The 25,078-nt window shown below is 46.5% G+C and overlaps 1 protein-coding gene across 1 annotated transcript; it reads right to left on the reverse strand.

The window, feature by feature from the left end:
• Positions 1-112: 112 nt before the first annotated feature.
• Positions 113-25,049, reverse strand: CCHCR1 (coiled-coil alpha-helical rod protein 1). Its single transcript, XM_040442585.1, has 18 exons — positions 24,937-25,049; positions 23,213-23,281; positions 21,936-22,116; positions 20,169-20,436; positions 17,845-18,020; positions 16,500-16,632; positions 16,300-16,413; positions 15,745-15,876; positions 15,504-15,614; positions 12,810-12,916; positions 7,854-7,966; positions 5,223-5,304; positions 4,690-4,820; positions 4,275-4,463; positions 3,624-3,725; positions 3,164-3,315; positions 1,787-1,925; positions 113-583 (listed from the first exon to the last, which is right to left on the reverse strand). Exons 2-18 carry the CDS (start codon positions 23,265-23,267, stop codon positions 489-491), a joined length of 2,280 nt encoding a protein of 759 aa, XP_040298519.1. The 5' UTR covers positions 23,268-23,281; positions 24,937-25,049; the 3' UTR covers positions 113-488.
• Positions 25,050-25,078: the final 29 nt, after the last annotated feature.

Here is a 25,078-nt window from a genome sequence, read left to right on the forward strand (position 1 = left end):
TTAAAGGGGTTCTCTGGGCTTTTTCATATTGATGACCTGTCCTCAGGATGAGTCATTAATATCAGATCAGCAGGGTCCGACACCTGGCACCCCCTGCCGATCAGCTGTGCCATCTCCCTTCTCCCTTCTCGTCAGCTGCTGCTGTCCTATAGACATAAAGCAGCGAGCAGGAAGAAAGACAGCACGTGCGCACCGTCTCCTCATACAGCTGATCGGCGGTGGTGCCGGGTGTCAGACCCCAGCTGATCTGATATTGATGATCTATCCGGAGAACCTCTTCAATAAAACACCACCATTGTACAACAACTGCGCCTGGCTGCGTGTAGTCCTTACTTCGGTTATACACTTCACAGAAGGACAACATGGTTCTACCATTTAATCTACAGAATTCATCCCCGATTGTGTCCTCTCCAGCAATATCTCAGTGTCTGACTGTAAGTTTGCATGGTGTAAAGTTCATCCGGGGTAGAAATGCCATTGACTGCCATCTAGTGGCTGAAGTCTTCTTCATCGTCATCTTCCTCATCTGCAAGTACGGAGGCTCCAAGGCTCTGCAGATTGGCGACCATGTTGGATATAGAATCTGCATTATAAAAGAAAAAAAAAAAAGAAAAAAAATTGTAAAACACAGGATGTGTCAATTTCTATAAAAAAAACAAGCATACTTTGACATAGTTTTTGTTTTTTTACCAGACTCAGCAGGATACAAAAGCGTGGTGTTCTGCACTTCTGTATCCTTTTTTATACTTTTTACAGTGTATCGGTTGATGACCTTAAAGGGGTTGTCTCACTTTAGCAGCTGGCATTCATCGTGTAGATAAAGTTAATACAAAGCACTTCCTAATGTACTGTGATTACCCAATATTGCGTCCTTTTCTGGCGTGATTCATTATAAACTGCTGGTATCCAGGGGTTACGGTCACCGCTGCAGCGCAGATACAAGGTGGCCAGGACGGAAGCTGCTGCACATGCATACCTATGCACAATCTCATGGTTCTGACCACCAGAGAGGCCAGAGATTTTTCCTATAGTGTGCAAGCACGACCACAGCTGCTGGATTGCAGGGTGGTCGCAACCCCTGGATACAAGCAGTTTGTGTGGGCACTGTGTTTATTCTTCTTTTATATATTATTTTTATTTTTTTACTTATTTCCCTATACATTCTGCTAGGACCCAGCAGTTCTGCCATGCTGCGGGGCACCTGGCGACCATGTGATTGCCAGGTCCAATAGAGGCAGCAATATTAACCCTGTCGCCATTCACTACATAGGTCTCACTGAAGGCTCTGTCAGCTGCAATTAAACCAAAAGCAGTTATAAGACGCTTCTGTGATCTCCTCCAGGTACCCAGCTGTTCCTGCTATATTGAAGACACTTTAAGGGCTCTTTCACACGAGCGGATCCCGTGCGTGGAATCCGCTGCGGGAAAAAGAGCCAAGCCCTGTTCCGGACAGCAGAGACACGGCACATTAACCTGGCAGATAACGCTCCGTGCCTCTCTGTGACCTTTTTACTACAAAATCACGGTGACGACTTCATCTCACTGGGATCACAGAGAGGCGCGGAGCGTTATCAGTCATATTAATGCTCCGTGTCTCTGCTGCCCGGAACGGGGCTTGGCTCTCTTTCACGCAGCGGATTCCACGCACGGGATCCGCTCGTGTGAAAGAGCCCTAAAAACTCGCCACATACTTTACAATGAGCAGATTTAAAGCCCAGAACCGTCCACTGTACAAAGTACATCTTTTTTTTTTTTCCCAGTGGGTTCTATTTCGCAGATAATTCACCTTTAACAGCTGGAGTACATCTGGCTCTGGCGTCTTCTGCTGGTCTCTGTACGTTCTCGTTCACAATCTCTATGGACTGGACGGCTGACATCCGTGTTTTCTGGTAGGAGGCAAATAATCCTTCCTGCCGGAGAGTTGCCTGGAGGAGGCACAAGCTTTATCACTGAATCTTCTAGACAACCAAGTTAAAGAAAATCTGTCACCAGTTCCATCTGAGGGCGGCATAAACTGGAGACAGAGACCCTGAGCAAAGCGCTGGCTCATGTACTTGTACGGACTGCGTCCTTTTCTTAAAATCACTATTGAGTACATTCAATACACTGCACAAGCTCCAGCAGCTCCCAGCTCTCCCCACCACTGAGAGCTCAATGAGTGCCATCAGGGGTAAAGAGCCGGAGGCGCACGAACACGAGGACTCCTGAAGTCAGTATTGAGCACGCGCTGGAACTGTTCAATACAAATTTTAGCAAAATGACTGGCCCAGTCCAAGCGTCTCAGCGTTTTGCTAAGGGTAGCGGTCACCAGTAGGGATAAGCGAAGCGAGCTTCGGATGCTACATCTGAGGTCTCGTCGCACAAAACTTCGGAATAAGGCTGTACGGAGATTCGTCTCTGTACAGCATTAAAATGGTCGGCCTCCGATGAGGTGAAGTCAGTTATTCGCAAAGGTGCGCGAGACTTCGTTGAATAACTTCGGTCCTTGATTTTTAAACCGGGAAACCACTTTAAAACTTGGAACCGAACTTTGGTTCCGAAGTTTTGAGCGAAGTGACTTCGGACGTAGCATCCGAAGCCCTCTTTGCTCATCACTAGTTTATACTACCCTCAGCTTCCCTTTAAAAGTGAGAACAGAGCTAACGATACAAGCACACACTGAGAAAGTTCTGCCCGATATTATTTTCTTTGCCAAATCAATGATCCATGCCGTATACGGAACCATTCATTTCAATGGTTCCGCAAAAAAAAAAACAGAATGTACTCCGTATGCATTCCGTTTCCGTATTTCTGTTCCGTTTAAAGGTAGAACATGTCCTATTATTGCCCGCAAATCACATTCCGTGGCTTCATTCAAGTCAATGGGTCCGCAAAAAAAACGGAACACATACGGAAATGCATCCGTGCGTCTTCCGTTTCAGTTCCGTTTTTTGCGGAACCATCTATTGAAAATGTTATGCCCAGCCCAATTTTATCTATGTAATTACTGTATACTGTATATACCATACAGAAAAACGGAACGGAAAAACGGAACAGAAACAAAAGACGGAACAATGAAAAACGGACCGCAAAACACTGAAAAAGCCATACGGTCGTGTGCAGGAGGCCTTAGGTGGAGTTCTCCTTTAACATAGCAGACACGTTTCTAATTTGATAGACTCACCATCATGAGATTTTTATCTCTTTCTGCGTCTCGTAGTTGGCGGACAAGTTGTTCCTCTCTCACTCGAGCGGCATCTTCTATTGTACTTGTGGTTTCCTGGCTCCGTGTCTTCTCTCGCTGTATCTGGCGTTCAGTCTGTCTCAAAGCTACAACTGTGTGGCAAAAGGAGAAATTTACCCCGATCAATTCAAATGCCCCCCGCTCCATTCACGCAGGATCCGTGTCCCCAATGTGAATAGAGCGGCAGGTCAAGAAAGCACACCACCTGTGTTTATCTCTAAGGGACTGCCTGAGACAGCCGAGTACAGCTCTCCATACAAATGGGTCCCCCATTCTCATAATCAGTGAGGGACCAGCAGTTGGACCCCACTGATCGAACAGTTACCGGTGCATAGGTGATAGCTTGTTCTAACCAGAATACCCCTTTAATGTATGAACCCACAACATGGGAGAGACTAACCTGCTTTAGTGTGCTCTCTTCTGGCCTCATGTAGATGCTTCTCCATTTGAGCCATCTGCTGCGTTGTGTTTTCTTCTATGGCTCTCACTTTGTCCTGTAGCTCTTTAAAAAGACAACATGGATAAAACTCCACTCCATCTATGGAACATTATATTCCAGCAAGGCAATGACCCCAAACAAAGACTAAATTGCCCATGAATGCCCTACAAACAAATGTTGTTGAAATCCTAGGGTGGCACAGTCATGTAACTGGAGGGGGTTTGAGCAAAGGTGCCTCTTCCAAACAGTCACATAAAGGGGTCAAAAAGGTATACCTCAGTTTATAGTAATACATCTAAATCACATTCTTGATATGATTATTACCAGCACGATTCAGAATGAATATAAAATAATCCATGAATAAGGTCCTGTCGTCAGTGGGTATACTTTCTATAGGCCACTGAAGCCCCCATGGACAAGTATGGCACGGTTATAGGTAGAAAGCAGCCATGTGTTCTCATGGTGGACAACCCCTTTATGGTTGGAAGTGGAGCTAAAGGAAGCTTTACTGACACACACACACCTACCAATGACAAAAGGAAGAAGAAGCCTATTGTGTAATTGCCCCTTTTGCCCCCGTAGGCACAGTACAGCACACATCCGGCTATTCACCTTTCTCATATTCCTCCTTCTGATCCCGCAGTTGCTCTTGCAGTTGTGTTGAGGTCTCGCAAGCTTCCTGAAGTCTCCTCTCAAGGTCCACAACCTGTTCTCTCAGGACACGCTCCCTCTCTTCTGTCTCATGAAGTGAAGAGCGCAGAAGAGATGCAGTGTGGTGACAGGCCTCGATTTCTGCTTCCACTGCGCAAAGGAACACGAAGGTCGAAATTAGATCTGGTAACCCTAGATTTAACAGAAGTCCACCGTCCACCAAGGCCAGTCCAGAGGGACAGAAGCCATACTTTACCCGACAGCAGCCACAATACTACAAGGATAAGAACTTTTCACGAATGACCTATCCAATCTTGGAACATGATACCTGGAGGATGTTTAGTAAAAGGTTTTTTTAGGCCAATGTCCTACTTACGTTTTTCTCTGGTCTGTGTCACTCTGCCCTCAATGATTAGAGCGCTGCGCTTGAGCTCTGCACTCAGACGGTCTCGCTCCTCATTTAGGAGACTCACTTCAGCCATTAAATCCTCATAGGACGGGCGACATCTGCAGATGGCACATCCCGATTAATGAAAGAGCACATACCACACTCACCCATCACGGGCTCTGATTGTAAGACCCCAATCATAGGCCCTGATTGTAAGACCCCTATAATGCATTGGCATGAGGAGGTGTTACAATGCTGACAAAGCACTAGATTGACAAGGATGCAGTTTTAGGAAAAATCTAAGCAATGCAGAGATTCTTGCGATTAGACACTGACCACCGCATCTGAAGGGTTAAAGGTCTACGATCGGCCTTAAACAGCAGAAGCTCGGCGGCTATGGCGCTTGCATGTACGGCAGAGGTCATCAAGGGGTTAAAGCAGGAAAACATCTATCCAGCTACAGATAAATCTGTCGTGCAATATGCCCCTGCACACCCCTCCTCTACATCCCGGTCACTCACATGTCGTCCTCTGTCGCCGTGTTACCGGCCTGTTCTTCTTCTCGTCTCAGCTTTGTCAGAGCCAGTCTCTGGGCCACCAAACCTGAAAGAGGTAAAATGCAAAGTGGTCACAACGAGGCAGTGCCCTATGTAAACCTCCAGTGCACAGGAATAAGTCAGTGGTGAAAAAGTAATCACTGCAAATACAGAACAAGAGGGATTGGAAAAATCAGGGGGAAAAAATACAGGTAAATGACAACAAAAGTGAAATGTATTTTTCACTACCATTTATTTATTTTTTTCTTTCATTTTTCTTCCCTATTTTCCTTGAGCCATAACTTTTCTTTTTATATCTCCATTCATATGGCTGTATGAGGGCTTATTTTTTGTGCGACAAGTTGTACTTTCTAATTCCACCATTAAATTATGGCATAAAATGTAATGGGAAGCGGTAAAAAAATTCCAAATGGGGTGGAATAGAAAAAAAAACCAAAACAATTCCTCCACGGTTTTACGGGCTCTGTTCCCACGGCGTTTCGTTTGCGGCAAAACTGACCCACGCCCTTCATTCTCTGGGTCAGTACAATTACAACGATACCCCATTTGTATAGGTTTTTTATGACTAAATAGTGTAAAAATTAATTTTGTTTTTGACACCACCATATTCTGACCCTTACATAACTTTTTTAGAGTACTTTCACACTTGCGGCAGGGGATTCCGGCAGGCAGGTCCGTCGCCAGAACTGCCTGCCGGACCCGGCAATCCAGACGCAAACTGATGGCATTTGTCAGACGGATCCGGATGGGGATCCGTCTGACAAATGCATTGCAATACCAGATCCGTCTCTCCGGTGTCATCCGGAAAAACGGATCCGGTATTTTTTTTTTTTTTGCATTTTTAAAGGTCTGCGCATGCGGAACACTTAATGCCGGATCCGGCACTAATACACTTCAATGTAAATTAATGCTGGATCCGGCATTCCGGCAAGTGATCGGTATTTTTGGCCGGAGATAAAACTGCAGCATACTGCGGTATGTTCTCCATCCAAAAAACGTAAGAGGGACTGAACTGATGCATCCTGAACGGAATGCTCTCTATTCAGAATGCATTAGGATAAAACTAATCAGTTTTTTTCCAGTATTGAGCCCCTGTGACAGATCTCAATAGCAGAAAACAAAAACACTAGTGTGAAAAAACCCTTATACTTTTGTCTACTGAGCTGTTTAGGGGCTCATTTTTTGCAGAACAGTCCGTAGTTTTTATGAATGCCATTTTTGAGTGTGCGTGATTTTTTGATCACATTTTATTTCATTTTTTTGGGTAAGAGAAGCAATGGCAAATCGGCAATATTTTCCGGTACGCCATTCGCCGTATTGGAAAATTTGATATCTCTATTTTAATAGTATGGGCGTTTTCGGTCGCGGTGATACCCATGATGTTTATATTCATTGTTATTTAGGTATTTATTTTTTAATCCTATGTAAGGGGAGGCAATTCAAACTTTTAGATTTTTTTTATTTTGTATATATTTAACATTTTTTATTTTTTTTTGTAATGATATTGAGGCTCATATATGAGTCTATAAATCATGTTTTTGGATTTTTCATTTTGTTCTATCAGGGATTTTTAAAATGCGATTTAAACTGAATATTATTAATTTCTTATCCTGGCCTGCCATCTGGTGGCCAAAATAAGAATTGCAGCATAAACACTTTCAGCCTTGTCAGAGAGACTGAAAGTGTTCAGCACAACTACTGATGCCCCAATTGGCGGCATGGGGCATCGGTAGGAAGCCCGGAAGCGCGAGCTGTGTTTTTGCACATTTAGATGCCGTGATCTCACTTGATCACGGCATCTAAAGCATTTAATTGCCGCGATCTGCATTATTGACGGTCACAGTAATTAGCCGCAGGTCTCTGCTGTTTGAAACAGCAGAGATCTGCCGGCCATGGCGCCCACTGGACGCTCGAGCGGGCGCCATGTTTACACATCGCTCCAGCGCAGTACATGTACGGCGCTGGTAGTGAAAGGGTTAAAGGGGTTGTCCCAAGGAAAATATTCTAGTTTTTTTTATAAACCAGCACCTGGATCTGAATACTTTTGTAATTGCATGTAATTAAAAATTCAACAGCTGATCGGCGGGATGCCAGGGCTCGTACTGCCTGACCCATCCTGAGGATAATTCATTCATATTTAAAAGGGTTTATCCAATAGTACAAATACCCCCCAGAATGCCTGGGGCCCTCCTATAGACGATACTTACCTGCTCCCCGGCACTCCTGATCCCTGCACGGCCACCGCTGCATCTCCCAGTCACACGGATCAAAACATCTGGCGACCAATAGCAGGCTGCGACATCAACCAGCCTCCCTAGTGCCACCCGCGATGCTAGGGAGGGTGGTCACAGTCATGGCCTGCTTTTGGCTGCTCCCCCTTCCTCCATCACCAGATGTTTTGATCCGCACGATAGGGAGATGCAGCGGTGGCCATGCAGGGATCATCTATAGGAGGGGCCCAGGCATTGTGGGGGGTATTTGTACTATTGGATAAACCCTTTAATTCCCAGAAACCCCCTTTTCAGGAAACACAATCATGCATATTAAAATACAGTGAAGAACGGAACGTCAGCTCTTTGGTTCTTCCCCTCTTACCCTGTATCGTGTCCACTCTCTTGGTAGCAAATGTGACCCTCTGTCCCAGCGTCACCAGTTGCTGCAATGCTCCCCGGAAGGAGTTTTCTTGTTTGTAGAAAGCCTGTGCAAAACTGACAGAGCAACCGAAATGAAGTCGAACGAACAAGGCACATCACAGACAAAACTAAAATGATGGAGAAGACGTTGACTTCCCAGAAGTTCATATGGGATGAGTCCTAGGTTTTAAATGAGTATCTGTCAGCAGGAAGCTCAGTATGAAACCAAGCACAATGTCAGGTAGGGCCTGGTGAGCATCATGTAAGAATAACTACTGCGCGGTCCTAAGTTGCTGCAATGCAGGGAAATAGACTTCCATTCTGATTTACAAATGACGATGAGGTGCACGGAGGGCAGGCCTCAGCCCCATGCTGCACCCTAGCTCTGTCAGCAATTCCCTCTCATGGTTGAGTCACAGGACCAAGCTTCTCAATTATCCTCTCACCTGGACCTGAAATCTCACGCCAACGCCTCGGCGCATGCACAGTAGAGATCTTTGCCACAGGGTCAGGCGCAGAGTAGTACTGCGCATGCGCCAAAGTTCTAATGCAGGACTCTAGTCATTTCAGAAATTTCAGGCCCAAGAAAGGAAGATGCAGAAGCCTGGCTCTGTTGACGGACCATGAGAGGGAGTTACTGGCAGAGCAAAGCGTTGGAGCTATGGTGCACCAAGGTGACCTTAGTGCACTTTATACTGGAACACAAGTCCTTTTCCTCCACACTGCAGTAATTGAGGACAGAGTAAAAGGTTGTTTTTTTTTTTATCAGAAAGATTGTTTTTGCGTTTTAATACAACAAGTACACGATATACAATGTAAGAGATGTCAATGACAGTCCAAACATACCGAAAATGATCACGTCTTCATAGCAGTGTACATATACTTCTTACTAATCCCTCCTCACGAGACATGTATAACAAGAATCAAAGCAAAAACATAGGTGTCTTGGTAGAGACCCCCTTGGAGCTGCGGCACCACACTAAACATTGGTAGACAAAGCAATGGGCAGCGCCCTCCAACTACTGTGGAGATTCGACAGGGAGAGTATATGGTCCAATCCGCCGATCAGTGCAATATCCCCCTGGTAAGTGTCAACCAGGGGCTACATAGTCCATCAACAGTTAATCCAAGACCCCCAGATAGGCTAAATTTTACAGACCCTACGAATGAGGAATAGCTCCAACAGTCTATCCCTGTGATGGCTAACCCCAGACACTCCAGCTGTGGAGAAACTACGACTCCCAGCATGCTCCATTCATTTCTACGGAGTTCTGAGAACAGCCAAGCAAGTGTACATCTTGAGAGTTGTAGTTTTACCACAGCTGGAGTGCCGGAGGTCAGCCATCACAGGTCTACCAGCTTCACTCAGGGACAGAGTCTCCTCCCATTGGGCATCGGTAATGGTCCTAACATCTTTTCCCCCCATTGTGACTTCACCTTGTGAGGAAACATTTTCAAAAATTTGGCATGGAGAGATTGGTGGACCGTGGAGATGGCTCCTTTTACTGTCCAGGATGCCACGATATAGTCAATAGTTTGGATTGAACATCTAATGCATGCCGTAATTGTAGAGATTTGTAAAAGTGACCAAAAAGGTAAAGCAAACTCCTTTTGTAACTGCGGATATTGTTTAGGGAGTCATCAGAATATAACCGGTCAATATTCCAGATCCCTCTCCAATCCCAAGGTGAAGATCCCTCTAACCTAAAGAGCTCTGGCAAAGCAGAGTTCTTCCAAATGGGTGTCATATTCGTAAAACCTTAAATTCCCAATATCGTTTTAGCTTTTGCCTACACCCTTCGCATAAGAATCACTATTGGAAGAAAATGCATCCCGTGATCCATCCCTCCCTCCAGAGCTGATATAGGTGAGGAGCGGCCCTTGGCCCAGGTAGTCAATCTACCACCCCCATCGCCATGGGATTACTCCAACCTTTTAAATATTGCAGTTGGGCTGCTACAAAGTATAGAAATGGGTTTGGTAGCGCAAGTCCCTAGCCAGCAACTCCTTTCTGTTTGAGGAGAATGTTCTCCAGGGGGTTTTGAATGAAAATTTAAACGTAAACCTTCTCCTACGAGCCCCAGGACCCATTTTTCATGCTACATTTTACCATGCCTCAGTCTTCCTCCCAGACCACCCCTGGCGTCATTGCTGAGGCGGTTTCTTAGGCTTGGAAGAGGAACCTCTAATAGGAAGCCTTTACACCCAAAATCTTTAGATCTAAAACTTTGGTTTCTGTCGCTATTTTGACCTCTTTCCCGAAATCTAGATTAGGAAAGAAAGGGACGTTTGGATCTGGAAAAGGAAGTTGAAGAATAACATGGAGAAGGACCAGGAAACTTCCTCTTCCTATCCGCAGCTTTCTCCTTTCCAAATGACCCCCTTTCCAATTTTTCAACCAGAGCGCTCTGAGAGCAGAATTGGAAAGGGAGGATGCCTGAGCCACCAGTCTGACTGAATCTACTGAAGCATCCGCAATAAAATCAGCCGCCTTCTGTAAAGTGGGCAAGGAGGCTAAAATTTGCTCTCTAGGACACTTGTCCCTTATCTGACATACTAAACGTTCCACAACTAGATAATCGTGGATCTGGCCGTAACAGTGGTCGCAAAACCCGGTCTAAACGCGGAAGCCGCTGCTTCCCAGGTGTTTTTGAGACAGGAATCTACTTTTTTATCTAATGGGTCCCTTAGAAACCCCATATCTTCGAACGGTAGGGAAGACTTTCTAGAAATCTTTGATATAGCTACGTCAATCTTTGGCGCTTTAGCCCAAGAAGAAAAGAAGAAGAAGAGGCCTCTTCTTCAAAGGGATACTTTATTTTAAAACTTTTGGGAATAAATGCCTTTTTATCAGGTTTTTTCCACTCTCTATTTATGAGGGTCGATACACTTTTATGCAACGGGAAACATCTATGCCACCTTTCCTGAAGTCCCTCAAACATTGAAAAGACTACAGATTTAGCATCTTTAACATCTTCTAAATCCAGAGTAGAACGAAGAGCTTTCAATAATTTGTCTGCATCTTCTACAGGAAAAAATCTCTACCCTCCATATCATCTTCAGAAGATGAGGAAAAATCTAAGTCGTATGTTTCCACTACTTCCTCACTGTCAACCCGTAAAATCCATATTAAGCTTCTTAGACTATGAGGAAGATAAAGGACATCCACATAACGCACATTCTTTATTCTTTCTTTTAGGGTACTTTCACACTTGCGTTTTTCTTTTCCGGCACTGAGTTCCGCCCCAGGGGCTCTATACCGGAAAAGAACTGATCAGGCATATCCCCATGCATTCCGAATGTAGAGCAATCCGTTCAGGATGTCTTCAGTTCAGTTGTTTTGACTGATCAGGCAAAAGATAAAACCGTAGCATGATACGGTTTTATCTCCGGCGAAAAAAACTTAAGACTTGCCTGAACGCCGGATCCGGCATTCTTTACCACGGATCCGTCCTTCCGGCCTGGGCATGCGCAGACCGGTAAAAATGTGAAAAAAGATACAAGACGGATCAGTCTGTCTGCATGACAAGCGGAGAGACGGATCCGTCCTTGCAATGCATTTGTGAGACTGATCCGCATCCGGATCCATCTCACAAATGCTTTCAGTCAGCGGCAGATCGGCGGATCCGGCGGGCAGTTCCGACGCCGATTTATTAGGGAAGCAGGAGTACCAGCAGAATCGTAATCTAGGCAAGAGCAGTCAGAGAAAAAACGCCAGCACACCACCGGCCATCCTGCGCTTTTTAAACTGCTCCTACCCCCTCCCCACGGAAGGCCAGCGCGTCTGAACGCATATCCGGCCGCATGTTCAAACCGGAAGTGCGTCATGTGAAACGCACGCTCCGCTGGAAGTGACACTCGCACTTTCTCCGTTTAGACCGCACGCTGAAGGGAGGCTCCGGAAGACATGTTCCCCCATGGATCCGGGCCGCATGCAGTGGAATGCAACACCCCCTCCTGGGGCTGCTTCCTTTGATCCTTTAAACTCCGGACATCGCGTGGCCTCACTCCCCTGGAGGAGCGCACGCACCTGCCGCAAGAACCAAGTGGAAGCCCTGGACAACCACCGACTCCTAGGGTCCTGCCAGCCCATCCTCTGGGTGATAGACCCCAACAGGTATACTACCACCTAGTCCTCCAGACCATATCTGGGATTTCCAGACTAGCGGTACTGACCTGAAAATAAAACTGCAGGTCTCCCACTCCAGGGACAGGAAACCACTGAGGTGGGAGAGGGGCTCAGCCTTTTTATTCTGCAGGTTTCCTGTCCCTGGGGCGGATCCTCTCTCTGTGGTGCGGTCGTGGGGGAAGAAAAAAATAGGAATATGTCTGGGTTTAATCTTTAATTTAGCTAATAACGGTGTTATATTAGCCTCAATACATGCATGCAGATTAGAGGATATGTCCATTTACAGATATTGAAAGGAGCTCACTACTTTCAGGTTTGTGCGATTTAGTCACAGATCCTGCGGGATCGGGTCTAGCGGCATTATGAAAGACTTGTTCTAAAAGTAGCTGAGAGTGCATACCAAAAGAGATCAGGGAGATAATTGGCTCAATGGAGGAGGCCACATATAGCAGCACATCATCCACATAGAGAGATATGCGCTCCTCCATGCTTCCCCTTTTAATGCCAATAAAAAGTATTGTTCCATGATGCTCACCAGCCCCTACCAGGCATTGTGTTTGGTTTCATATGGAATTTCCTGCTGATGGATGCCTCTTAAAGAGAACCTGTCAGCTACTTCATGATGCCCTCTCTGCCCCATCACTGAGCATAGGGAGAAAGCTGTCAGAGGCGGACGGGCAGCATGCATACAACGGACTCATTCCTCCCAGTGCTTGCATCAGGCTGCATCCTAGCGATGGGAAACTTCACAGCCCTGTTCTATACATTCAGAATGAGCAGCGTTCATACCTGTCGATCATTTGCTTTAGTTTTAGCACCGTTTGCTCAGCTTTTTCAGCTCGGCTGGACAGAGAGGTGGCTGTAGCTTGTGCCGCAGTCAACTTGTCTTGTAAGCACTAAAAAAAAAGGTCAGTTCTTATCATAGACATCATCCTCTATACACCATATATAGTCTCTATAGAGTTTATACAGCAAATGCCTTTATACAGATTGTTAAAGAGGACCTTTCACATGATTTGACTTTTCAAAAGTACCTGGCACTGTAGCCAATGTTTACTAGATGAGAGGGCACATTTTTTCAGATTTGCCCCTGTGCCCGGAGTTCTGTTTGGCACCCGTACGCTAATCAATACCATCGGAACAGGAGGAGGAGATGCCAGCATTTCTCAGGGGAGGTCTCCTTCTGCCTGGCTGTCATAGCCAGTGAGAAGGGGAGCAGTTTTTTTCTCAATGGCTGGGGTTCCGTGGGCCCACCAGAGCAAATTTTTCTTGGGGCCCAAGCTTTGTATCATCAATAAAGTGTGATAGGTTTTGAATCAAAGATATAGACCCTTGTGGCAAACGATAAGCTCCAAATGTGTTTTTTCTCCTAGACTTTTGTGGCCTATGATAGCTTCAGAGACGGAGCCCACCAGAGGAACCAGTCGATGGCAAGCTGGCTCATTTGTCCACGGCTTTGGCGATTGTTACTTACTTTACTCTGCATGTATTCTTTTGCATACACATACAGTCATGTGAAAAAATTAGGACACCCTTTGAAAGCATGTGGTTTTTTGTAACATTTTTAATAAATGGTTATTTCATCTCCGTTTCAACAATACAGAGAGATTAAAGTAATCCGACTAAACAAAGAAAACTGAAGAAAAGTCTTTTCAAGATCTTCTGTAAATGTCATTCTACAAAAATGCCTATTCTAACTGAGGAAAAAGATAGGACACCCTTGCCCCTAATAGCGAGTGTTACCTCCTTTGGCTGAAATAACTGCAGTGAGACGGTTCTTGTAGCCATCTACCAGTCTTCGACATCGGTCTGAGGAAATTTTACCCCACTCCTCAATGCAGAACTTTTTCAGCTGTGAGATGTTTGAGGGGTTTCTTGCACGTACAGCCCTTTTCAAGTCACCCCACAGCATCTCAATGGGATTCAAATCTGGACTTTGACTTGGCCATTCCAGGACTCTCCATTTCTTCTTTTTCAGCCAATCTTTGGTTGATTTACTAGTATGTTTTGGGTCATTGTCATGTTGCATGGTCCAGTTCCGCTTCAGCTTTAATTTTCTAACTGATGGTCTCACATGTTCTTCAAGCACCTTCTGATACACAGTCGAATTCATCGTGGATTCTATGATGGTGAGCTGACCAGGTCCTGCTGCAGCAAAGCAGCCCCAAACCATGACACTTCCACCTCCATGCTTCACAGTTGGTATGAGGTTCTTTTCTTGGAATGCTGTGTTTGGTTTACGCCAAACATGTCCTCTGCTGTTGTGTCCAAATAATTCAATTTTGGACTCATCTGTCCAAAGAACATTATTCCAGAAGTCCTGGTCTTTGTCAACTTTATCGCTGGCAAATGTCAGTCTGGCCTCGATGTTTCTCTTGGAAAGCAAAGGTTTCCTCCTTGCACACCTCCCATGCAAGTTAAACTTGTACAGTCTCTTTCTGATTGTAGAGGCATGTACTTCTACATCAACAGTAGCCAGAGCCTGCTGTAGTTCTCGAGATGACACTTTAGGGTTTTTGGATACCTCTTTTAGCATCTTGCGGTCTGCTCTTGGGGTGAACTTGCTGGGGCGACCAGTCCTGGGCATGTTGGCAGTTGTTTTGAAAGCCCTCCACTTGTAGACTATCTTCCGGACAGTGGAATGGCTGATTTCAAAATCTTTTGAGATCTTTTTAAATCCCTTCCCAGACTCATAGGCTGCTACAATCTTTTTTCTGAAGTCCTCTGACAGCTCTTTTGCTCTCACCATGGTGCTCACTCTCACTTCAACAGTCAGGAGCACACCAAACTAAATGTCTGAGGTTTAAATAGGGCAAGCCTCATTCAACATGCAGAGTAACGATCTACTAATTATGTGCACCTGGTGTGATATACCTGTGTGAGATCTGAGCCAATTTAAGAGGGAATACATGTGAGGGTGTCCTATCTTTTTCCTCAGTTAGAATAGGCATTTTTGTAGAATGACATTTACAGAAGATCTTGAAAAGACTTTTCTTCAGTTTTCTTTGTTTAGTTGGATTACTTTAATCTCTCTGTATTGTTGAAACGGAGATGAAATAACCATTTATTAAAAATGTTACAAAAAACCACATGCTTTCAAAGGGTGTCCTAATTTTTTCACATGACTGTATATCTCGTGTTAAGCCTATTTATTCCCGGATTTCAGAATTCACGGTAATACAACCACATTGCTTTATCTGAGGGAATTCTAAGCAGCATTAATAGAATTAATATTTAAAGAGTAACTGCACTTTGAAGAAACTTAAAATGTCATAGTGACATAGAGAGATGGCATTGTGAGTGCTTCACTCTCCTCGTTCTAGTGTCAGGAGGGGGACGGTTTAGCACTCAGACCCCCAGCAATCATTACCTTTCATATGTCCCTATGACATATCAAATGTTTTTTTCCAAATGCAGGTACACTTTAAATAAACCTACCATAGTGACAAGCCAAATGATTGCACGCTGTATATCTTTACTTACTTTGTTTCTGACCCTCTCCATCTCCAGCTCTGCTGTGCGGTCTTGCATGGCATGCGAGTAGATTGCTAGCTGCTGACTGCTTTCTTGCAGAGAATTTTCCAGAGAGCATATCTGGGGAAAGAAAAAAAAAGTACAATGCATAATAGCACTAAAGGATTATTAAAATGTTTTGGACCATTATTATGCATACACCCCACTGCCACTTGACAGCTGCCCTTCCATGTGTGCCCCCCATGATCACCTTGTCTTGTATCTTCCTACTGTCATTCTCCTGGTTGATATCTTCTGACTTCAGCTGAACCATCAAACTGAACACCTTCTCCCTCCACAGTTTAAGCAGCTGCTGAGTCTTCTGTCCACCCAAGTGTTTATCCTTAAAAAATATTATTTGAATAGTGAGGCAAATCATATCCACTTAGCCTGAATGTAGTGACTTCACTTACCGGGCTGCCCTAGAATGACAACTTATCCCTTATCCACACGATGGATAATGTGTCTGACGGGTGGGGATGCAACTGCTGGGAATCCTACCAATCATGAGAATGGGGGTCCCATATCCCCTGTTAGACTGAAGTGGTGGTCGAGCACGTGCACTGCTGCTCTGGTAAAAGTCTATGAGAAAGCCAAAGATGGCCCACTATATCGCTCAGTCCTATTGAGTCTGAATGGAGCAGCAGTGTACATGCTTGACCACCGCTCCATTCAAACAGGGGGTCCCCCCATTCTCCCAGCAGTCGGACCCCACCAATCAGACACTTATTACACATATTACCCTACCTTTTCAGCCTGTACTTACCGCTTTTTTACAGAGATCACTTTCCTGCAGGGATAAAATGTGTGTGAGCGATGACAGCCGGGTTTGCAGGAGTGACATAGAAGTCTGCAGAGCATCTCTTTCTTTCTGCAAAAGCTAAAAACATGCAAATAGACTGAAGTAAGTAAAGCCGCTTGCTCACATCTACAAGAACCTGTCCCATGAATATTACGGCGTTTCACCTGTATTGTATTCTTCAGTTCAGTCTTTTCCCTCTTCTGCTCTTCCACTTGTCGATCCGGAACAAGCTCGCCGATGTAGGTCCGCAGCTGCAGCACCAAGGTCTTCTGGGATTCCAGCTCTGAATGGGACCGACTGAAAGTGACACAACAACAGTATTAATGACCCTTGTAGTTACACCTGACATGTCCAGACTAGGAGATATATGAATGCAGGGCATTGCAGCAAAGCCTCACGGTCTCAAATCTCAACAGCAAGGATTCCTAAAATGATTTCAAAGTTTTCTTTTTACATAAACGCTGAGTGTACATTGCTTTTCAAGTAAACTTCTGGTTTTAGAACATATTTGCTTTGTCACAGAAATGCGTCAGATGTTTACATCTTTAAGGGTCCATCAGCTGAAACCCCAAACCCATTTTTAGAACCAGGGGCGGATTGGCCATAGACCCTACAGGGAAATTTCCTGGTGGGCCGATGTCCAGGGGGCCACCGGGCCCTCCTCACAGCTGCTGGTCGGGTACATAACAATCTGATGGTCTCAGAATTGATTAATGCCAGGAGCATCAGGTACTTATGCACCTGGTCAATGGCCGCCGATGCCCCCCTGGACTCAACTGTATCAACATCCCCAGGATGAAACAGTTAAATACTGTGGTGAGGGCGGCAGTATTTTGTGCCGCACTGTGGTAATTGGTTCTGTTGGAGTGGTACTTTGTGCTGCACTACAGGATTACTTATGTTGCCCTGCCTTCTTCCAATTTGGATCTGCCTACAACATGGGGCCACTTTTAGATTTATTTCCAGGGCCGCTTTAAGTTCCCAGTCCGCCCCTGCCTAGAACGCAGGGAGTGCAGATCTCCAGGCTAGTTCTATGGCTACCGTACACCAAGGAGAGCCACTGATGACTATAGTCTGGCCTGTCCATAAGATGGCTGTGGATAATGTGGATCACAATGATGTGTTTGGTCACATACTCCTTTATCCACAGCCATCTTATGGATGGCAGTGCCATCCGGACGGGACAAGAGGCTGGCCAAGCTAGGGTGTGTGGCCTCAGCAATAAGGAAAACGGTCTAAAAGTTGGGATCACTAACACTCAGTAGCAATGAAGTGTCTAACCGCTGTCATTTTGCTGCCATAGATTTCTGAATTGTGCCTTCTCCTAACATTCCCACTGATTGATATGCGATCTAATTATCAAAGGGCTGGCAGCGGCTTACCGACCCCCACCAATATAACCTTCTAAAGCCGGGTTCCCTATATCAGTTCTTTTTTTATGCCTGGACACAGCGGACGACACTTTGTGCACTATTTGCACCAGTCCGGCATTCACAGCGGCCCGCACACCTGAAGTCCGCTTCCAGAGCCGCTCTCTTTTCGGTGGTCACTTGGAGCTCTTCTCTCAGATGCTTCACCTCCAGTATTTTCTCTTCCCGTTCTTCTCGGAGCTGTGATTCCAGGGCATGCACTCTGATCTTCAGCTCGTCAGACTCCATCTTGTGACTCTCTGTTAACAACTGCAGCTGTTCAGAAGAACGTGAGATTCGGTGATAAATGTTACACACGAGGGCGATTCACGCAGGACATAGGTGCAACTAGATGACAGCTAAGGTTTCCTGCACTAGGCTGAATTTCACCACCCAGGACTGTGGGTCTCAGGCATCATTATAGTTGTCTACAACATGGATGCCATAATGTAGCCGAGTAGTCACCATATTCCTATTGTAACTTACAAGTGTATTTTAACAATTATCCAACGGCTCTCTGAGGCTAATTTTCATTACATCCTATTTTATGTATCGAATAGTATTTTTATTACTATTTATACAATTGTTTCATTTACCTTTCAAATTTGTAACAATAACTATTGCCACATTTATTCTAGGTAAAATTGTGCCATCTAGTGGCCATCTGCAGGAACTTCATTTTATCTTTCAATAATTTTTACATAACTAACTCCGTGTTTTTCTGTAATATTTCATGTTAGCGTACTCCATACTAATTTTACTAATCATGGGCTTTCACAATTTTTGCTGTTTTAATTGACCATTTCCAGATGTCTGGACATGACCCCAGCCCCTTGCCTTTTTGGCACGTTCCATGCCTTTTACAATGTGTGATGTGATCTGAAGAAAGAGCTAAAACTGCTCCGAAACGCATCATCAACTCATCCTAATAAACTACTTTCAACAAAGAAGAGTAGCGCACAGATCCCCTTTGTGTTTCCCGCTCATCTCGCTGCTATTGAAGGTCGGCCAGCTCCTGGACCCGATCGGGACGCGCGGCAGACTCATCTCCGCTCTCTTATGCCCTTCAGAGTGTTGCGCCTCCCCACTGTCTTCTTGCTCCCGTCACCTCTCAGGTCCTTCCTATGAGCGCGTCTCCCCTTCCTTCATTCAAGGGGTTATGCCCTCTGCATATTCATGGTACATCCACAGGATATGCCATAAATATCCAATAGGAGCGGGTCCCACACGGCATGTGCAGCTCTCTCCATTCACTGCTATGGGAATGTGTTCCGTATGCAATCCGTATTTTGCGAATCTGTGTCCGCAAACTTTAAAGGGGTTGTCCGGGCTTTTTCTATTGATGACCTATCCTCAGGATAGGTCATCAATATCAGAACAGCTGTGGGTCTGCTGCTGCTGCCGCCCCATAAACATACAGCGGAGAGCAGGAATAGAGAAGGGAGACGGCACATTCGCACTGCGCTCGCCGTCTCCTCAAGCAGCTGATTGGCGGGGGTGCCAGGTGTCGGCCCCCACCGATCTGATATTGATGACCTATCCTGAGGTTTGTTTGTTTTTTGTGGACATGCGGAAGATTTTGCTGAACAACCGAGATATTTGCAGACCGTAAATAACATACGGCCGTCTGAATGAGCCCTTATGAAAATAGCTAAGCAACCTGAATGGCTACATTCAGCCAATCTGGAGCTGCCATAGAAATGAACGGATAGAGCCCAGCATGTGCAGCCACCTCTCTATTCCCAATAGTATGCAATGGGCACGGTTCCTAAAGGGGTATTCCCATCACAGATGATGGGGGCATATTGCTAGGATATGCCCCATTGTCTGATAGGTGCGTGTCCCAGGCAACAGGAGCGGGGAAAGGTTGTGAAGGGCGCACTGCGCATGCGCAGCCGCCCTCCATTCATTTCTATGGGGCCACCGAAAAATGGGGAGAGTGCTTGGCAGTGGCCGGACCCCAGGAAACCCAGGGTCCTCCAGCCACCACTCTCCCCCGCTCCGTCCTCGGTGGGACCCGCACCCATTAAACAATGGGGGCATATCCAAGCGATATGGCCCTATTGTCTCTGATGGGAATACCCCTTTAAGATAGCAGCATGTCCCAGGAGGAAGGACCACACCAGTCAGACATAAATGCCCAGATGGGACAACTTCTCTAAGGACCGATTCAGACTTTGGTATGAAAAATCTTGGCCATAACACATTTTAATATGCAGCGAGGTCTGGACATCAGTTACTTCTATGGGTCTGTGTGCAGCCTGTTGTGCACGTGGATAGCACATGGACAAAAAAATACAGCCACCCGAATCAGGCCTTAGTCAAAAGAGGCATTCAAAAATAACAGACCCTTTACAAACCAGATGCAGCTGAGATATGGAATGTGACAAGGACTATGATGTCCTCCCCATTCCCACCACTTGCCTTCTGCAGCTTCTCAATCTCAGCAGCTTCCTTGGCCTGTCTTTTCCTCTCCTCCTCTTGCCGCCTCCTCTCTTCTTCCTGCTCAGCCTCTCTACATGCCCGCTTTAATGCTTCCATTTCTTGTGCCAACCTCAGCCTTTCTTCTTCCTTCTCTTGAGCAACAGCTACCACTTTTTCCAGTTTCTGTATTTCCCTCATTTGATGGGCAATAATTTCCAACGCCTTGGACTCCGATGGTGGAACCTCTGGCAGGTAACGATCTAGAGACCTATAGAGGACATGGACAAAGTGACCATTCAAGGGTAGCATGGTGATGAGATGTAAAGACAGTTACCACTTATTCATTTCCTTCAGATATTCCCTTCCAGGAATTGTCTCACTACCAATAGGACAAGGGATGTGTCCGATCACCGGGGATAAGACCGCTCGGCCCCCTCGCAAATCACAAGAACAGGGGTGCTGTGATTCCGTTTCCGATGGCCGTGCATGTTCACAGCCAATCCATTCAACCGTACGGGTCTTCCAGAGATAAGCGAGTGTCTGACAGACCCATAACGCTTAATGGAGTGGCAGCAGACATGCGTGACCACCACTCCATTCCAGCGGGGGAGCACAGTTCCTGCGATCGGTGGGGGTTCCAGCAGTTAGATTAGGTAAATATCCCCTATCCTATGTATAAGGGAGAAGTACTGTTCTTGAGAAAGCTCCTTTAATGAGCGCAGTGTTGTATGTACACAGTCATGGGAAGTCTTAGGCCTCTTTCAGATGGGCGTTGCGGGAAAAGGTGCGGGTGCGGTACGGGAACACCCGCGATTTTTCCGTGCGAGTGCAAAAGATTGTAATGCGTTTTGCACTCGCGTGAGAAAAATCGCGCATGTTTGGTACCCAAACCCGAACTTCTTCACAGAAGTTCGGGCTTGGGATCGGTGTTCTGTAGATTGTATTATTTTCCCTTATAACATGGTTATAAGGGAAAATAATAGCATTCTGAATACAGACTGCATAGTAAACTAGCGCTGGAGGGCCATGAGCCATCACCATGGTAAAAGATCATGTGATGACCGGAGTGACGTCACCACAGGTCATTTTCCTGTAATGAATGCTCACCACAGGTCCTGTTCAGCAAAGAAGACAGAAGAGATGCCGGGCTACGCGATCAAGTGGCTTAAGGTGAGTTAAATTATTTTTAATTTTTTTTTAACCCCTCCAGCGCTATTTTACTATGCATTCAGAATGCTATTATTTTCCCTTATAACCATGTTATAAGGGAAAATAATAATGATCGGGTCTCCATCCCGATCGTCTCCTAGCAACCGTGCGTGAAAATCGCACCGCATCCGCACTTGCTTGCGGATGCTTGCGATTTTCACGCAACCCCATTCATTTCTATGAGGCCTGCGTTATGTGAAAAACGCAGAATATAGAGCATGCTGCGATTTTCACACAACGCACAAGTGATGCGTGAAAATCACCGCTCATGTGAACAGCCCCATAGAAGTGAATGGGTCGGTATTCAGTGCGGGTGCAATGCGTTCAACTCACGCATCACATCCACGGGGAATATTTGCCCGTGTGAAAGGGGCCTTAGGCTTTGTTCACACCAGTGATCGATATTGGGTCCATCAGGTTTGTTTTTTCCATTTATTTTTTGTTTTTTGTACCAGACACTTGCGTTAATGTGAACATAAGGAGATGGAAAATATTTAATACTAATAAGTCATTTGTAAAAAAATTAAAAACTGGCGCCATAGACGCAGCTTCCAGTACCTGGCCCTCGCACCCTCTCCTTTCTCTTGCCTCTTTTTCAGCACCTCGTTCTCCTCTTTCAGTTTCGTCAGTTCTGTTAGAAGCTCGGCCTCAGTAGATGGTGGAACGGGCGAAGGGAGCGGAGGAGCCGGCCGCTGGCGACGAGCTTCAAAGTGAGAAGGCGGAATGAGTCCAGTGACACCTGCGCAGGAGAAGCAGAAAGAAGGAGACCGCACGGGTGTCAATGCAGACCTGCGAGATATGAGAGGAGTAGTCACATGTGTGGAGGGGACAATGCCATACAGCAATGGCAAACAGGGCCCTAATATCTGGGAGCCCATAGGCCTCGTGCAGCAAGCATTATACATGGCGGTGCTGCGACTTACACTAAATGCACACTGACGGCTGAAGACCAATGTTACAATGGATTTTTGTTCTTGGGGAAAGGAAGGGGGTAACTGGTTCTCACTGAGGAGATCCAGACAATGCTCGAGTTTTGGAACATGGATTGATGTAATGCCTATAGATCCTATAGAGTGTGATGTAGAATGAAGATGGAAATCACAGAGGGATGCTCCTTGCTCGTAATTCCTCCATCAGCCAGAATGGAGGACCAATGCAAAGAGCAGCTCCCAGTTTAGAGGATTTTGTGCCACCACTTACTACATGGTCGTCCATTCGCTTAAAGGGGTTGTCCCATTAAGGAGACAGCTTGTCCCGAGTGGATTGGCAAACTTGCAGGTGCGTATGCCGCTCCGGTCAACTCTTTGGGACAAGCACGCGGCTATATCCAGCAGCCACATAGAGCCGAGCGGAGAGAGAGTGCACGCCGGACCCCCTACTGAAACCGGAAGAGTGGGCTCCCAATATAATATCAGACACATATCCACTATCCTGTGAGATAAGCGAGGGGGCTCCCTTTTTCAGGACCCTCATCTGCCTTGCTGGCTATAAAGAGCGTCTCTAACCCTGGAGGACCGGACACTTTCAAACATTACACAGTCAGTCCATTGATTTGAATGAGAACTGCGTAATACTGTATTCCTCCTGTGGTGGCGCTGCGGGGGAAATTGCCGGGGTGCCCCATGGGTGATCGGTGGGTCCAGGCAGCAGGAGGACCCAATTAACCGCAGGGTCTTCCTTTTCATAGGTGACATGTAGCAGAACATAAGAGCTTCTTGTGTGGGCAGGATTGTGATTTTTATACCCAGGTGCCACATTTCTCACGGTGGGCGAGAAGGTATGAGGTCACAGATTGGACCACCCATCACCCCCCCCCCCCCCCCCCCCATTCTTACCTTGTCCCCTGGATGTCAAGAACACAGGCGGTGGATTTAGGGTTCTCTTCTCCATCGCTGCTCAGGTCCCTGCAGGACGTAAGAACACAGCGTTACCCTCTGTTCACATCTCTAACACTCGGCTGGATCCGTTATACGACCAACCGGCCGCACTGACTTACAATGACGTGCATGGGAAGAACTCTAAACAGAGCCGGTGGAGAACTACAACGTTCAGCATGCCTTGTAAGCCACAGAAGTGCATTGTGGGAGCTCAGCATTAAGGGAAACTCCATTTTCTGGAATTTGGGAGAGAACTTGGCGCGTTTCAAATTGCACAGGAGAGAAAGTAAGTGGCGCATACAGCCTATTAGCATCTTGCTCTGGGGAACAACTCCCTGCAGAGGATTTTATGATCAGCGGACATACGTAGGCGGGATTACATTCATCAAATCCGTGTAAGGCCTCTTGCACACAACCGGATGTATTTTGCGGTCGGCAAAAAAATACGGATGACGTCCGTGTGCATTCCGTATTTTGCGGAACAGAACAGCCGGCCCCTAATAGAACAGTGTTATCCTTGTCCGTAATGAGGAACGGAAATACGGAAACAGAATGCACACAGAGTAAGTTCCGTTTTTTTTGAAGACCCATTGAAATGAATGGTTCCGCATACGGTCGGCAAAAAAAAAAAGGAACGGACACGGAAAGAAAATACGTTCGTGTGCAAGAGGCCTAAAGCCTCAGACCCCCCCCCCCCCCCAACTGATGATTCATCCTGAGGGGATCCATATTCTACTCCTGGAAACCCCTTTAAACTGACCCTAGGATACATTCACATGACCGTATGTGTTTCGCGGTGCGCATATTGCGGATATGCAAAACACGGATACTGGCAGCATGCGTTCTCCCTTTTGCGGACCTATGATAGAAATGACTATTCTTGTCCACAATTGCCGACGAGAACAGGACATGCTTCGTCTTTTTTTGCGGGGCCGCGGAACGGAACTACGGATGCGGACAGCACACGGTGTGCTGTCCGCTTCTTTTGTGACCCCCATTAAAATGAACGGGTCCGCATGCGAGCCGCAAAACTGCGTAACGTATGCGGACCCATTCATACGGTGGTGTGAATGAGCCCTGAGCCCCCATTATACTGAATACCAGAGTTTTCACGGCAATGTATTAGCGCCAGAGAGCGGGCTAGTCCTTGCAGAGGCATCACAAGAGCACCTATGGGTGGCCCAAGGTACACACCGGGAGACGTTACTGTAGGGGTCCTGAGGACTCTCCTCGTGATAGGTGTGAGTCGCCCCCTTGCCCGGTCAGGGGTCGACAGGGGCGCACCACCAATGAGGCCAGGTGAGGCGATCGCCCCAGGTAGGGGCAAGAGGGGGGCAGCGGAAGCGCTAATGAGTGGCAAAGGGGTTAGGTTAAGAAATTGGCCCGCATTTCAGTTTTCGCCTCCGGCCGCAGAAAGGCTCGGTGCCCCCCAGATGGTCGGTTAGGTGTAACAGACGTAGGGACACCGGGGGGCAGAGTGATAGGTGCTACATGGGGCTCTCCGGGCTGCTCTTCCCTACAGGAGTGGAGACAAGTAGTCAAAGGTCAGCCGAATGGAGACCGTCAGCAGGTAGGGTTGCACGGAGAGGGCCACAGGGACCCCCTTCTAGAGAGGACACCTCAGCCAGCAGATAGCTATGGCTCATCCTGTGTCTGAGACAGGAATACCCCTTTAAGTTTACCGCATAAATTCACGCTCTGCAGCTCTCCACTCGCCCCGTCTCAGGCGGCCGTCAACCCGGGAAACACAACTGAAACAGCCGCCATGACTTTTTCCACTCCCCTTAGCAACCAAACCGAGCATAGCAACGTCAAGCCATTTGT

The sequence above is a fragment of the Bufo bufo genome, chromosome 8 (genome assembly GCF_905171765.1).
Source record: "Bufo bufo chromosome 8, aBufBuf1.1, whole genome shotgun sequence".
NCBI lineage: Eukaryota > Metazoa > Chordata > Amphibia > Anura > Bufonidae > Bufo > Bufo bufo.